This window comes from Coloeus monedula, assembly GCF_965178545.1.
Source record: "Coloeus monedula genome assembly, chromosome: 33".
Taxonomy (NCBI): Eukaryota; Metazoa; Chordata; class Aves; order Passeriformes; family Corvidae; genus Coloeus; species Coloeus monedula.
In genome coordinates this window covers 2,348,534-2,365,101 of record NC_138813.1, presented here as the reverse complement: position 1 = coordinate 2,365,101, position 16,568 = coordinate 2,348,534, and the positions used below count along the sequence as shown (strand labels likewise).

The window sequence follows — 16,568 nt, the reverse complement described above, 5'->3', positions numbered from 1 at the left end:
AATACCAGTTCTAAACCAGAAATTCTGGTTCTGAGCCCGAAAATACCAGTTCCGAACCCCAAAATTCTGGTTTGAAATCCAAAACTTCCCATTTTGAACCAAAAATTCCAATTCTGACCCAGAAAATTCCGGTTTTGAACCGAAAATTCCAGTTCTGAACCCCAAAGTTCCGGTTCTAAATCCAAAACTTTCCGTTTTGAACCAAAAATTCCGGTTCTGAGCCCAAAATTCCAGTTCTGAGCCCACAGGTCCAGATCCCAAGGAAAGGCACTGACCAGGACCTGGCCAAGCAGTGACCACTGGGATGACCACTGCACTGACCACTGCGATGGCCACTGCGATGACCACTGCGATGGCCACTGGGATGACCACTGCACTGACCACTGGGATGACCATGGCGATGGCCACTGCGATGGCCACTGCGATGACCATGGTGATGGCCACTGCGATGGCCACTGTGACGGCCACTGGGATGACCACGGCGATGGCCACTCGGATGACCACTGCACTGACCACTGGGATGACCATGGTGATAGCCACTGCGATGGCCACTAGGATGACCACTGCGATGACCACTGCACTGACCACTGCGATGGCCACTGGGATGGCCACTGGGATGGCCACTGGGATGACCACAGCGATGGCCACTGGGATGACCACTGCACTGACCACTGGGATGACCATGGCGATGGCCACTGCGATGGCCACTGGGATGACCACTGGGATGGCCACTGCGATGACCACCGTGATAAGCCCTCACTCCCACCCCTCCCTGCGCTTGACCACCAGCCCAGAGTGACCACTCCAACCTTCGTCCCACCTTGGTGGTCCTCCTCCTGGGATCCTCCACTGACCACGACCTGGCCAAGCACTGACAATGGCGATGACCACTGCGATGACCACTGCGATGACCCCTCACTCCCACCCCTCCCTGCGCTTGACCACCAGCCCAGTGTGACCCCTCCACGTCCCTCAACCTTCATCCCACCCTGGTCACCCTCAACAAAGCCACTGACCACGACCTGGCCAAGCACTGACCACCGGGATGACCCCTCACTCCCACCCCTCCCTGCACTTGACCACCAGCCCAGAGTGACCACTCCAACCTTCGTCCCACCTTGGTGGTCCTCCTCCTGGGATCCTCCACTGACCAGGACCTGGCCAAGCACTGACCACTGCGATGACCACTGCAATGACCCCTCACTCCCAGCCCTCCCTGCGCTTGACCACCAGCCCAGAGTGACCCTTCCCCCACCCCACCTTGGTGGTCCTCCTGAGGCTCCTGAGGATGTTCCTCCTGCGGGGGTCCTCAACAAAGCCACTGACCACGACCTGGCCAAGCACTGACCACTGCGATGACCACTGCGATGACCCCTCACTCCCAGCCCTCCCTGCGCTTGACCACCAGCCCAGAGTGACCCCTCCATGTCCCTCAACCTTCATCCCACCCTGGTCACCCTCAACAAAGCCACTGACCACGACCTGGCCAAGCACTGACCACCGGGATGACCCCTCACTCCCACCCCTCCCTGCGCTTGACCACCAGCCCAGAGTGACCACTCCAACCTTCGTCCCACCTTGGTGGTCCTCCTCCTGGGATCCTCCATTGACCACGACCTGGCCAAGCACTGACCACTGCGATGACCACTGGGATGTTCCACCACTCCCACCCCTCCCTGCACTTGACCACCAGCCCAGAGTGACCACTCCAGGCCACCTCCAAGCCCCCCAACCTTCCTCCCACCTTGCTCATCCTCCTCAGGACGTTCCTCCTCCTGGGATCCTCAACAAAGACATTGACCAAGACTTTGGCCACTGACCACCGGGATGACCCCTCACTCCCAGCCCTCCCTGCGCTTGACCACCAGCCCAGAGTGACCACTCCAACCTTCGTCCCACCTTGGTGGTCCTCCTCCTGGGATCCTCCACTGACCACGACCTGGCCAAGCACTGACCACTGCGATGACCACTGCGATGACCCCTCACTCCCAGCCCTCCCTGCGCTTGACCACCAGCCCAGAGTGACCCTTCCCCCACCCCACCTTGGTGGTCCTCCTGAGGCTCCTGAGGATGTTCCTCCTGCGGGGGTCCTCAACAAAGCCACTGACCACGACCTGGCCAAGCACTGACCACTGCGATGACCACTGCGATGACCCCTCACTCCCAGCCCTCCCTGCGCTTGACCACCAGCCCAGAGTGACCCCTCCATGTCCCTCAACCTTCATCCCACCCTGGTCACCCTCAACAAAGCCACTGACCACGACCTGGCCAAGCACTGACCACCGGGATGACCCCTCACTCCCACCCCTCCCTGCGCTTGACCACCAGCCCAGAGTGACCACTCCAACCTTCGTCCCACCTTGGTGGTCCTCCTCCTGGGATCCTCCATTGACCACGACCTGGACAAGCACTGACCACTGCGATGACCACTGCGATGACCCCTCACTCCCACCCCTCCCTGCGCTTGACCACCAGCCCAGAGTGACCCCTCCATGTCCCTCAACCTTCATCCCACCCTGGTCACCCTCAACAAAGCCACTGACCACGACCTGGCCAAGCACTGACCACTGCGATGACCACTGGGATGTTCCACCACTCCCACCCCTCCCTGCACTTGACCACCAGCCCAGAGTGACCACTCCAGGCCACCTCCAAGCCCCCCAACCTTCCTCCCACCTTGCTCATCCTCCTCAGGACGTTCCTCCTCCTGGGATCCTCAACAAAGACATTGACCAAGACTTTGGCCACTGACCACCGGGATGACCCCTCACTCCCACCCCTCCCTGCGCTTGACCACCAACCCAGAGTGACCCTTCCCCCACCCCACCTTGGTGGTCCTCCTGAGGCTCCTGAGGATGTTCCTCCTGCGGGGGTCCTCAACAAAGCCACTGACCACGACCTGGCCAAGCACTGACCACCGGGATGACCCCTCACTCCCACCCCTCCCTGCACTTGACCACCAGCCCAGAGTGACCACTCCAACCTTCGTCCCACCTTGGTGGTCCTCCTCCTGGGATCCTCCACTGACCACGACCTGGCCAAGCACTGACCACTGCGATGACCACTGCGATGACCCCTCACTCCCAGCCCTCCCTGCGCTTGACCACCAGCCCAGAGTGACCCCTCCATGTCCCTCAACCTTCATCCCACCCTGGTCACCCTCAACAAAGCCACTGACCAGGACCTGGCCAAACACTGACCACCGGGATGACCCCTCACTCCCACCCCTCCCCATGCTTGACCACCAGCCCAGAGTGACCACTCCAACCTTCGTCCCACCTTGGTGGTCCTCCTCCTGGGATCCTCCACTGACCATGACCTGGCCAAGCACTGACCACTGCGATGACCACTGCGATGACCCCTCACTCCCAGCCCTCCCTGCGCTTGACCACCAGCCCAGAGTGACCCTTCCCCCACCCCACCTTGGTGGTCCTCCTGAGGCTCCTGAGGATGTTCCTCCTGCGGGGGTCCTCAACAAAGCCACTGACCACGACCTGGCCAAACACTGACCACCGGGATGACCCCTCACTCCCACCCCTCCCTGTGCTTGACCACCAGCCCAGAGTGACCACTCCAACCTTCGTCCCACCTTGGTGGTCCTCCTCCTGGGATCCTCCACTGACCAGGACCTGGCCAAGCACTGACAATGGCGATGACCACTGCGATGACCACTGGGATGACCCCTCACTCCCAGCCCTCCCTGCACTTGACCACCAGCCCAGAGTGACCCCTCCATGTCCCTCAACCTTCATCCCACCCTGGTCACCCTCAACAAAGCCACTGACCAGGACCTGGCCAAACACTGACCACCGGGATGACCCCTCACTCCCACCCCTCCCCATGCTTGACCACCAGCCCAGAGTGACCACTCCAACCTTCGTCCCACCTTGGTGGTCCTCCTCCTGGGATCCTCCACTGACCACGACCTGGCCAAGCACTGACCACTGCGATGACCACTGCGATGACCCCTCACTCCCACCCCTCCCTGCGCTTGACCACCAGCCCAGAGTGACCCCTCCATGTCCCTCAACCTTCATCCCACCCTGGTCACCCTCAACAAAGCCACTGACCACGACCTGGCCAAGCACTGACCACTGCGATGACCACTGGGATGTTCCACCACTCCCACCCCTCCCCATGCTTGAGCACCAGCCCAGAGTGACCACCCCAACCTTCGTCCCACCTTGGTGGTCCTCCTGAGGCTCTTGAGGATGTTCCTCCTGCGGGGGTCCTCAACAAAGCCACTGACCACGACCTGGCCAAGCACTGACCACCGGGATGACCCCTCACTCCCACCCCTCCCTGCGCTTGACCACCAGCCCAGAGTGACCACTCCAACCTTCGTCCCACCTTGGTGGTCCTCCTCCTGGGATCCTCCACTGACCACGACCTGGCCAAGCACTGACCACTGCGATGACCACTGGGATGTTCCACCACTCCCACCCCTCCCTGCACTTGACCACCAGCCCAGAGTGACCACTCCAGGCCACCTCCAAGCCCCCCAACCTTCCTCCCACCTTGCTCATCCTCCTCAGGACGTTCCTCCTCCTGGGATCCTCAACAAAGACAATGACCAAGACTTTGGCCACTGACCACCGGGATGACCCCTCACTCCCACCCCTCCCTGCGCTTGACCACCAACCCAGAGTGACCCCTCCCGCACCCCACCTTGGTGGTCCTCCTGAGGCTCCTGAGGATGTTCCTCCTGCGGGGGTCCTCTCCGTCGGCCGTCTCGTAGGCGATGACCGCGTTGTCCCCCTTGTAGCCACCCTGCGAGCCCGGCTCCTCGTCCTTCTTGCGGCCGGGCCCCAGCTCGTCGTCGCTGCCCACGCTCAGGCCGGGCCGGTAGCTGGCGAAGCGGCCGAGCCGCGCGCACCGCGCCCGGTACAGCACCGGCTTGGTGACGGCCGGCACCTTGCGGCCGCGCTCCAAGGAGCTGGTGTCCATCTCGCTGTCCGAGCCGTTGCCGCTGCCGTTGGACTGCGCCTTGTTGATGTTGCGGATGGTGATGATCTTGCCCTGGGTGCTGTCGTGCGGCACCGAGTAGATGTTCTCCTCCTCGATGCGCGGCTTCACCACCGCGTCCATGGGCTCGGCGTAGTCGGACGGGTCGAAGCAGTCCGGCGGCAGCCACGCCGACGACACCGAGCGCCGCTGACCGTCGCGGTGGCCTCCTTGCTCCAGGTAGGCCAGGTCGCCCTTGATGTCGAAGTGCACCGGCGGCTTCGGCTTGACCGGCGGCGGGACCTTGTTGTTGAGCTTGCTCTCGAAGCTGCTCATGACCGAGATGAAGGACAGGCCGTCGTTGCCCTCCAGCTCCATGGACAGCTTGGAGTGGTCCTTGGGCAGCGCGGGCACGGCCGGCTCCTCGCGGAAGGGGCTGTAGCCGGGCAGCGGCTCGGCGTCCTCCTCGGAGTCGGGCAGGTTGGAGTTGCAGAGCGGCGAGCCGGCGCGCGGCGAGTTGAAGACGTCCTCGCCGGTGCTGCAGGCCTCGGCGGCGTTGTCGTACATGTGGGTGGCCTCGATGATGTTCTTCTTGTCCAGCGCGTCCTTGAAGAAGGGCTGGAAGACGTCCAGCTTGGGCTGGGGCTGCCCGCAGGGCAGGGCGGCGAAGCGGCCCTCGATCTCCTGCGCGATCTCCTCGCCCTCGCCCAGCTGCTCGCGGCTCACGTCGTTGTCCAGCAGGTCGGCCGAGCCGTCGGCCAAGGCCACCAGCTGCACGGGCACGATGTCCTGCACGTCGCCCAGGAAGGCCCTGAGGGTGGCCAGCGACGCCTTGCGCTTGGCCGCGTAGAAGACGATGTAGCCGTGCACCAGGCGGCTCTTGCGCAGCCCGAAGGACGCGTGGTAGGACAGCAGCGACAGCTCCACGCGCCGCCGCTGCGGCCCCACGCTCAGCTCCAGCAGCACCGCGCCCGCGCCGCCCGCCGCCGGCCGGCACGTCTGCGCCTGCAGGATGGGCAGCAGCACGTCGTCGGCGCTCACCGGGTCGCCGCACATCAGGCACATGACGATGCGCAGGTCGGCGTCCGCCGCGTCCTTCAGGCCCGACGTGGAGCTGACCAGGTTGAGGTTCCGCTTGGAGTCCAGCAGCCCCTTGAGGACCTGGCTGATCTGCTTCTCGTTGATGTTGCGGCCGTAGCCGATGCCGGCCGAGGCCGGGTCCAGGAAGACGCACTGCAGCTTGCTGGCGATCTGCTGGCCCTGCTGGATGAGGCTCTGCAGGGTCTCGCCGCTGGCGTCGCCGCGTTTGTTGACCAGGATGAGGGTCAGCGGCAGCTGCGCCAGGTGGTTGTCGCGGCGGCCGATGGTGGACTCGCGGCTCTTCTCGATGCTCTCCACCACGTAGGACAAGGACTCCTTGGAGTTGTAGAGGCACAGGCAGCCGTGGGGCTGGAAGGTGGGCGTCTGGAAGGCGTTGACCGGCAGCCGCACGTTGCCCTCGATGGGCCGCAGCGACAGCTCGTACATCTTGCCCTCGATGACGTACTTGTCGTCGTTGGTGCACAGCGCCCGGATCTCGTTGGCCAGCTCGCGGGCCAGCCCGTCCTTGCCCAGGATGACCAGGTTGATGCGGTCGATGTTGGAATCCAGCAGAGGGTTCTTCTGGTGCCGCTCGGCCGGCCGGATGAAGCGCGAGCCCAGCAGCTGCTCCACGCGGGCGTCCACGCAGGCGGCGCAGCTGGGACACGTCTCCTTGGTGGGGTGGTAGACGAAGTGGATGTGCTTCAGGATGAGGGCGTCGCGCTCGGCCTGCAGCTTCTGCAGCGCCTTGAAGCGCTGCTCCTCGCCCAGCACCTCCTGGATGACGCCCATCTTCTCCTTGCTGGGCTTGGCGTCCAGCTCCAGCTCGTAGAAGAGCTCCGAGTACTCCAGCAGCAGCTCCTGGAAGTCCTCCTTGGCCTTGTCGATGAGCTGCTTCTGGTGCTTGCCGTAGATGTCCATGTAGACGGACTCTTCCAGCCACAGGTAGAAGTCCTCGTTCATGATGAAGCTCCGCGCCTCTTCCCAGGGCTTGCCGGGCGTGACGAAGGGCGAGGTCTCCAGGTTCTCGCGGAACGCCCTCCTCATCTCCGCCCGCTTGCGCTCGTTGCGCAGCTTCTCCAGGTGGGCCTCGTAGAGCTGCTCGGCCGCCGGCGTCTCCAGCAGGTCGAAGGGGATGCGCTCGTTGTCCACGTTGTCCACATGGCTCGTGGCGTCCCACGGCGTCTCCTCCAGCACCACGAACCACTTGAGGAAGTCGGGCTTGGCCTCCAGGAGCTTCTCGGCCTTGGCGCGGCTCAAGTGGTCGATCTCGTCCAGGTCGGGCACCAGAGCGTCCAGGGCCTGGGGCAGCAGGGCCAGGTACATCTTCCGCCGGCGCTCGATGTGCTCCTGCTTGAGGCGCTGCACGTGCTGCAGGAAGAGCTTCTTGGCCTTCTGGGTGCCCTCCAAGTAGACGTAGTCCTGGTACTCGGGCGCCGGCTGCATCTTGCGGCTGACGTTGGGCCACGCCTCGTTGTGGCTCTTGACGATGCGGCTGACGAGCCACTCGTACTTGTCCTTGGCGGCGGCGATCTGCTGGCTCTGCTGCTTGAGCGCCTCGAAGTAAGGGATGATCTTGGCCTTGCCCCGGCTCTTGTCCACCAGCTGCACCAAGGTGCTGAAGGCCAGGTCCACGTTGACGTTGGAGCGCGCCGACGTCTCCACCACCTGCAGGTTCTTCTTGCTGAGGGCGAAGGCGTGGGCGTCGCGGATGTAGCGCTCCACGCCTTCGTCGCACTTGGTCAGCACCACCACGATGGGCTTCTTGGTCTTGGCCAACTGGTTGTAGAGGTTGGACACGAACTTGAGCTGCTCGTCGAAGTTGCGGTTCATGCCGCGGCTGACGTCCACGCACAACAAGAAGCCGTCCACCGGCAGCTTCCCGTCCGGCATCTGCTTCTGCTCGAAGTCCTGCTCCAAGCCCAGCTGGTCGGTGCAGAAGTACATGAGCTTCTCGGCCGACGCCAGCTTGGTGGCCGCCGCCCTCTTGATGTAGGGCTGCAAGGCCGTGCTGCGGTGGGGCTGGAAGGTCTGGTCGTCGATGAACTCCGTCTGCTCCACCACGTGGATCTTGCACTCCACGCACTCCTCCAAGGGCCGCGCCACCTCCCCCCAGTAGAGGAAGTGGTCATTGTTGACCACCCTGCCCCCAAAGTCACTGGTGCTGAGGACGGACGTGTGGTCCAAGTGGAAGTCGTCGGCGCTGGGCCGCACGAAGCGGTTGCACAGGCAGGATTTGCCGATGCCGCACTGGCCCTTCTCCTTCTCGGTGCCGGACAGTCCCACCACGCTGACGTTGTAGGTGGGCGTGCGGCCATCTTGCTTGCGGGCCATCATCATTGTCCGAGCATGGTGGCCCGGGGCCGGGCGCGCGGCGAAGGGGTGAGGAGGGCGCGGCGGGCGCGGCGCGGGGCTGGGGGGGCTCTCAGGGCAGGCGCGGCGCCGGGGCGGGGCCGCTCGGCGTTCCCATGCCGCGGGTGCCGGCACAGCTTCAGGCCGTGGCGGGCGCCGGCGTCGGGTGGCCGACGAGTCCCCCTGGAGAGGAGAGGAGGAGAAGGCGGCCGTTAGAAGGTGGGATTGGATGGAGAACGTCGCGCGCCGACGGAAGCGGGGGCACCGGGGCGGCGACGGGGCACGGGGTGAGGTCACCGGCGTTGGCTCCACGCCACCGGGAGGGTCGTGGTGGTGAGCGGGGCTCGGCCACCCAACCGAGGGTCGGTGTGGTGGATGCAACTTCTCCACCCAACTGAAGACCATCCATGATGGACACAACTGCTCCACCCAACTGAGGGTCACCATGATGGACACAACTGCTCCACCCGACTGAGGGTCACCATGATGGACACAACTGCTCCACCCAACTGAGGGTCACCATGATGGACACAACTGCTCCACCCAACTAAAGACCCTCCGTGATGGCCACAACTTGTCCACCCAACCAAGGGTCGGTGTGGTGGACAGAAGTTCCCCAACCAACCGACAGTTGTTATGGTGGACACAACTTCTCCACCCAACTGGACACTCGTCATGATGGATATAACTTCTCCACCCAACTAAAGACCATCCATGATGGACACAACTGCTCCACCCAACCGAGGGTCGGTGTGGTGGACACAACTTCGCCACACAACCGGACACTCAGGGCGGACCCAACTTCTCCATCATGATGGACACAACTTCTCCACCAAACTGGACACTCCGTGGATGCAATTTCTCCACCCAACTAAAGACCACCCATGATGGACACAACTCCTTCGCCCCACCGAGGGTCGTTGTGGTGGACACAACTCTCCCAGCCAACTGAGGGTCATCGTGGTGGATGCAACTTCTCCACCCAACTGGACACTCGCGATGGACGCAACTTCTCCACCCAACTAAAGACCGCCCGTGATGGACACAACTTCTCCACCCAACTGAGGGTCATTGTGGTGGACAGAAGTTCCCCAACCAACAGAGGGCCCTCCATGATGGACACAACTTGTCCACCCAACTGGACACTCATGATGGACACAACTGCTCCACCATGATGGACACAACTTCTCCACCCAACCGAGGGTCATCATGGTGGACACAACTTGTCCACCCAACAGGACACTCACGATGGACACAACTTCTCCACCATGATGGACACAACTTCTCCACCAAACTGGACACTCATGATGGACACAACTCCCCCACCCAACTGGACACTCCTCATGGTGGACACAACTTCTCCACCCAACTAAAGACCATCCATGATGGACACAACTCCTCCACCCAACCAAGGGTCACCATGATGGACACAACTTCTCCACTCAACTGGACACTCATGGTGGACCCAACTTCTCCACGATGGACACAACTTCTCCACCCCACTGGATACTCATGATGGACACAACTTCTCCACTCAACTGGACACTCATGGTGGACCCAACTTCTCCACCCACCGTGGTTGGACACTCCTCATGGTGGACCCAACTTCTCCACCCAACTGGACACTCATGGTGGACACAACTTCTCCACTCAACTGGACACTCATGGTGGACCCAACTTCTCCACGATGGACACAACTTCTCCACCCCACTGGATACTCATGATGGACCCAACTTCTCCACTCAACTGGACACTCATGGTGGACCCAACTTCTCCACCCACCGTGGTTGGACACTCCTCATGGTGGACCCAACTTCTCCACCCAACTGGACACTCATGGTGGACCCAACTTCTCCACCCACCATGGTGGACACTCCCATTCTCCACCTCTTCCCACAGGACCAAGCCCAGCCCCGGCTCGACGCCGTTTTCCCGGGATCCGACGCGACCGGAGAACTTCCCGGGCCGTTCCCGCTCCAAGGGTTCCGAGCGGATCCCGGGATGGTGCTCGGACAACGATCCCGCCGCGTTTTCCGACGGCAGCCAGGAATTCCACGTTTTGACGAAATCCCGTTATTTTTCAGGTGGATTCAACTAAAAAATCCCGGCCCGGATCCACCTCCCGGGAATGTTTTTGCCGGGATCAACCGAGATCCGTAAAAAGGTGGGGGCTCCCAGATCCGCAAGGAATTCCTGGTTTTTTTTAAATTTTGGTTTAATTTGGGATAAAAAACCGGGAGAGTCCTGAAAATTCCCGGCCTTTCCACGGCCAGATCCCCAAAAAACCCCTGGATTTGCCCAATTTGGATCTTCACAGAAAACCTGGAATGGATCCTTTGGATCATCGCAAAATTCCCCCACCGAAACCAAGGAATTGCCCCTGGAATTCCCTCCCTGGGGTGGGGGAGGGGGGGGAATTTTTCCCATTGATCCCAGGAATTAAAAAACCCCTTGGAATGGATCCTTTGGAGCTCCAAAAAAACCCCCCAAGCCTGGAATTGGGGCTTTGGGATCTTCCCAGGGATCGGGTTAAGCTTTCCTCCATCTGGATCCCGGCCTAATCCCGGGCGGCCGATGGATTATCCCGGCCAATCCAAAGGGATTTTCCCAATTTTCTACCAAAAATATCCCCCCCCCCCCCCCCCCCAAATCCTGATCTGGAATCAGGGCTGGCCAAAGGGAGAGGCCGGGCTGGGAATTCCCATGGAATTCAGGAGTTGGGAATGGAATTTGGTGAAAATCTGGGAGTTTTTTGGGTTTTTTTTGGAGTCCTTTCGGAAGCTGAGAATTCCCAATTTTCCTCTCCCGTCCGCATTGGGGAAATGTCGGGAATTTCGGGATTTTGAGGGATTTTCCTGGAATTTTAGGACGGCTGCTCCCAAAACCAAATTCCCATTTCCTCCCCTTGGCAATCCCACGCTGAATCCCTCCGGAATTCCAGAGGGCAATTCCAGCTTTCCCTCGACACCGGGACAATCCCGACGACACCGAAACTCCCCTGAATCCCTCCGAACGACAATTCCCAAAATTCCCGCCCGTCAACCCTCACCCGGATCGGCTGCAGAGCTGGAAAAATCCGGCTTGAATCCCCTGAGAATTCCCGGTGGGAATTCGGGGCCGGTGGAGGCGCCGGGGGGGGGGGTTCCCACCTCGTTCCCGCCGGCTTTCGCTTTTCCCTGGAATTCCCTGAGTCAGGAGTTACTGATTGACTCCAAAGTCCATCCGGGGAGGACCAGGAAGGAGGGAGCCGCTCCGTTAATTCCCACGGAATCCACGGGGGAGGGAATTTTTCTCCTTTCCCTCGGAAAAATCAATTTGGAAACCCCCCAAAAAATCCCCAAAACCCTCTCAAAAAATCCTCCAAAAAAAGGTGTTTTCCATGCTCTGATCCCGAAATTCCAGGCCCGGCTCCGGGTTGGGATTTGCCGGAGGGGAATGACCTCGGTGCCAAAGCTCTGCCCAGGTTTCATGGAATTCTCTTCCTGCTCCCGGCGTTCCTGGCCAGTGCAGGGATTTGGGAATCGCTGCTGCCGCCATTCCCGAGTTTTGGGATGCCCCAAAGCTGCCATTCCCAAGTTTTGGGGTGTCCTAAAACCGCCATGCCCAATTTTAGGGATGCCCTGGAGCAGTTCCCGAACTCTGGGATGTCCTGGGATGCTTTTCCCAAGGTTTGGGGTATCCCACAGCCGCCATTCCCAAGTTTTGGGCTGTTCTGGGATGCTTTTCCCAACTTTGGGAGTGTCCCAAAACCACCATTCCCACGTTTTGGGATGTCCTGGAGCTGTTCCCGAACTCTGGAGCATCCCAAAGCCGCCATTCCCAACTTTTGTGTTGTCCCAGAGCCGCCATTCCCAAGTTTTGGGGTATCCTAAGGGATGTCCTGGAGCTGTTCCTGAACTCTGGGATATCCTGGGATGCTTTTCCCAAGGTTTGGGGAATCCCAGAGCCGCCATTCCCAAGGTTTGGGGTATCCCAGAGCCGCCATTCCCAAGGTTTGGGGTATCCTGGAGCCGCCATTCCCAACTTTTAGGAAACCCTGGAGCTGCTCCTGAGTTTTGGGATGTCCCAGAGCCGCCATTCCCAAGTTTTGGGCTGTTCTGGGATGCTTTTCCCAACTTTTGGGGTGTCCCAAAGCCACCATTCCCAAGTTTTGGGATGTCCTGGAGCTGTTCCCGAACTCTGGAGCATCCCAAAGCCGCCATTCCCAAGTTTTGGGCTGTTCTGGGATGCTTTTCCCAAGTTTTGGAGTGTCCCAAAACCACCATTCCCAACTTTTGGGGTATCCCAGAGCTGCCATTCCCAAGTTTTGGGCTGTTCTGGGATGCTTTTCCCAACTTTTGGAGTGTCCTGGGATGCTTTTCTCAAGTTTTGGGACATCCCAAAGCTGCCATTCCCAACTTTTGGGATGTCCTGGAGCTGTTCCCGAACTCTGGAGCATCCCAGAGCCGCCATTCCCAACTTTTGGGATGTCCCAGAGCTGCCATTCCCAACTTTTGGGATTTCTTGGAACTGTTTCCAAACTCTGGGATGTCCTGGAGCTGCCATTCCCAACTTTTGGGATGTCCTGGAGCTGTTCCCGAACTCTGGAGCATCCCAGAGCCGCCATTCCCAACTTTTGGGATGTCCTGGAGCCGCCATTCCCAACTTTTGGGATCCCTGGGATGCTTTTCCCAAACTCTGGAGCATCCCAGGAGCTCCCCCTGAAGCCCCAAAGCTCCGGAATGGCCGATCCTGCTCCGAATCCCACAAATCCCGACCCAAACCCCACGGGAAGCGGGAAAAGATTCCAGGGAATGGGATAACACCCCCCCTCCCCCCCCAAAAAGATGGGAATAATCCCCAAAATCCCCCTGGCCCATCCCTAAAAACATCCCAGATGGTTTTCCATGGAAAAATCCCGGATGAGGATCCAGGATTCCCATCCCGGCTCCGGGTTTTTCCCGTCCCGACGTTCAGGAATTGTCCCGAAAAGGATGAAAAATCCGGGAATTCTGGGATCAAGGGTGAAGAATTTTGGGATTGGGGGATGGGAACGGCTCCAGGAGAATTTGGGATGAGGGGGGAATTTCCAATCCGACCAATTCCCACCCTCTGGAAAATTCCCACTTGGATAATTCCAGGGATTTTCTCCTCCCCAAATCCCCCCGAAATCTCCCTTTTTCTTCCCCCCTTATCCCGGAATTCCAGCCCTTTTCCAAAGGTTTCTTTGCCAGGTTCTTGGGATCAGGAATGGCCCCAAAAGGATCGGATTTTCCATGGATTTTTCCATGGATTTTCCCACTTAAAAACGGCTCCTCCTTCCCAGAGGGAACACAGGGAATTCTTGGGGATTTTCCCGCTGCTCCAAAGGGGGAAAACTCCCAGAACAACTCCCCCCAAATCTGGGAATATCCCAAATTTCTCTGCAAATCCCAATTTCGGGATAATCCATCAGGAATCGGGAAAACCGGCGCGGAAAAAAGAGGGAAAAGTCGGAAAATCCAAGGGAAGATCCCGGTTCGGAGCTCCCAACCACCGGCAAAGTCCCAAAATCAGGAATTTTGGGCCACTCGCATCCACAGGAGCCTCGGATTTGGGGAATTTGGGGAATTCTGGGGAATTTTTGGGAACTCCCGGAGGGAAAAGGGAGAAAAAACCGGGAAAAACAACGGAATTCCACCTTTTCCCCCTTAAAACCAGGAGCTTTTCCCAACTTTTCGCATCCCTCCCCACACCCCCCCCCCCCCCCCCACCAATCCCAAATCACCGGAGAAAGGCGGGAATTCCCAAAAAAAAAAATTCGGGATGGAAGCAGCGATTCCTAATAAAAAAAAAAAAAAAAATTCCTAAAAAAACCACCAAAATTCCTCTGGAAAAAAAATCAGGAATGGGAACTCCCCCCCCCTCGTTATCCCCAAAAAAATCCCAGGGAGAAAGGATCATTGTGCGAGGCTTCGTCTCCCGCCGGGAATTTTTTTTGGGAATAAAAAGGAGCTTTTTTGGTGGCCGGAGCTGCTCCTGAATCCGGAAAATCCCGGGAAAAAAACAAAAAAAAACCAAAAAAAAAAAAAGGGGGGGGGTGGGGATTTTTGGGATTTGGGATTGGGGGGGGGGGTGGGGGTGTCTTGGAGTTGCTGGAAAAATCCCCGATTTTTTTTTGCGAGAGGAAGAGGGAAATTTGGGGAGGGAAAAAAAAACGGGAAAAGAAATCCCAAAGAGTTTCGGGAAAGTTGGGGATGCTGAGAAGCCCCTCCCCCCCCCCCCCCGGAAAAAAATCCAGGGATTTTCCCCATTCCCGATGGAATTTGGGGAGGGGGGACCCCCCCAAATATGAGGGAGAAGCCTCCAAGTCTTAATTAGGGGAGGGGTCTCCCTGAGTCCCCCAAATTTGGGGAGGGGTCTCCCCTTCCTGACCCCCCCCCCCCCACCTTTAATTTGGGGTCTCCCCTCTTAGGACCCCTCCTCTAATTAAGGGGTGCTCCCGCCTCTAATTAGGGGGGGGTCTCCCTGTTTAATTAGCCCCCTAATTGGGGGGGTCCACCCCAATAATTGTCCCTCGAATGGGGAGGGTCTCCCCCTCCTCTAATTGGGGGGGGTCTTCTAATTACCCCCCTAATTGGGGGGTCTCCCCCTCCTCTAATTGGGGAGGGTGTCCTCTAATTACCCCCCTAATTGGGGGGTCTCCCCCTCCTCTAATTGGGGGGGGTGTCCTCTAATTACCCCCCTAATTGGGGGGTCTCCCGTTCCCTAATTAGGAGGTCTCCCCTTCCTCTAATTGGAGGGGTCTCCCCTCTAATTACCCCCCTAATTGGGGGGTCTCCCCCTCCTCTAATTGGGGGGGTGTCCCCTCTAATTACCCCCCTAACTGGGGGGGTCCTCTAATTACCCCCCTAATTGGGGGGTCTCCCCTTCCCTAATTAGGAGATCTCCCCCTCCTCTAATTGGGGGGGTCTCCCCTCTAATTACCCCCCTAATTGGGGGGGTGTCTCTCCTCCCAGTACCCCTCCCCTAATTAGGGTGGTCTCCCCTCTAAGTACCCCCCTTAATTTCGGGGTATCCCCTCCCTTAATTGGGGGGGGGTCTCCCTTCCTGGTACCCCTCCCCTAATTAGGGGGGGGGGGGGTCTTCCCTCCCAGTACCCCCCCTAATTGGGGGTCCCCCTCCCCCAATTTGCGGGTCCCCCTCCCCTAATTGGGGTTCCCTCCTCCCCTAATTCGGGGGTTCCCCCTCGCCTAATTGGGGGTCTCTCCTCCTCTAATTTGGGGGTCTCCCCTCCCCTAACTGGGGGTCCTCCCTTCCCTAATTGAGGGGGGTTTCCCCTCCCCTAATTGGGGGTCTCCCCTCCCCTAACTGAGGGTCCTCCCTCCCCTAATTGGGGGTCCTCCTTTCCCTAATTTGGGGGTCTCCCTCCCCTAATTTGGGGGTCACCCTCCCCTAATTTGGGGTCACCCCTCCCCTAATTTGGGGGTCCCCCCTCTCCCCCCGGCCCGGCCCTGCCCTCCCCCCCTCCCCTCCCGGGGGTCTCCCCCCTGCAGCCCCCCATGAATGGGCGGCGGGACCATTGAAAGCGGACGGAGAGGGGGGGAAAGGAGGGGGGGGGGGGGTCTCTTCTCCCCCCCTCCCCCCCACGGGGGGTGGTCTCTCCCGGGCCCCCCTCACGGGCCGTCCCCCCCCCCGCGGGGGCCATGGGCCGGCCCGGCGGGCGCGCGGCGGGCGGGGGTGGGGCGGCCCATTGTTCTTCTGGGGGGGGGGTTCAAGAGAAAAGGCGGCGATGGTGGCGCTGAGGGTGAGGGAGGTGGGGGCGGGGGGGGGGGGGGGAGGTTTCGTTCTTACCGGAGAAGCGGCGGCGGCGGCGGCATCGGGCCGGGCCGGGGGCGGCGGGAGGCGGCGGCAGCGCCATGTCCGCGCTCGGGGCGGCGGCGGCGGGCGGGGCGAGGGCGGCGGGGGCCGCCGGGGCGGGCTCGGCCTGTAATGGCGGCGGCGCCTTCCTCCTCCTCTCCCCCCCCCCCCACCCTCAGCCCTCAGCCGCCTCCTCCTCCTCCTCCTCCTCCTCCCCCTCCCTCCGCCTCCGCCTTCACGATCACGGGGGGGGGGGGGGGGGGGCGCGTGCGCGGCGGGAGCCGCGGGAGGGGCGGGGCTAAAGGGAAAGGGGGCGGGGCTTAGGGGCGGGGCTTGGAGGCGAGCCCCGGGAATTTGGGGAGAAAACCGGGAAT

General features: G+C 60.4%; 1 protein-coding gene across 1 annotated transcript in view; it reads right to left on the bottom strand.

The window, feature by feature from the left end:
* ARHGAP35 (Rho GTPase activating protein 35) overlaps positions 1-16,320 on the bottom strand; it is a 40,373-nt gene extending 24,053 nt beyond the window's left edge. Inside the window, exons 1-2 of the mRNA XM_082299686.1 lie at positions 16,189-16,320; positions 4,669-8,559 (exon numbers count right to left, since the gene is read on the bottom strand). Of these exons, the coding sequence (XP_082155812.1) occupies positions 4,669-8,364 (3,696 nt within the window). The 5' untranslated portion in view covers positions 8,365-8,559; positions 16,189-16,320. The remainder of the gene's footprint in view (positions 1-4,668; positions 8,560-16,188) is intronic.
* Between the last annotated feature and the right edge of the window lie 248 nt (positions 16,321-16,568).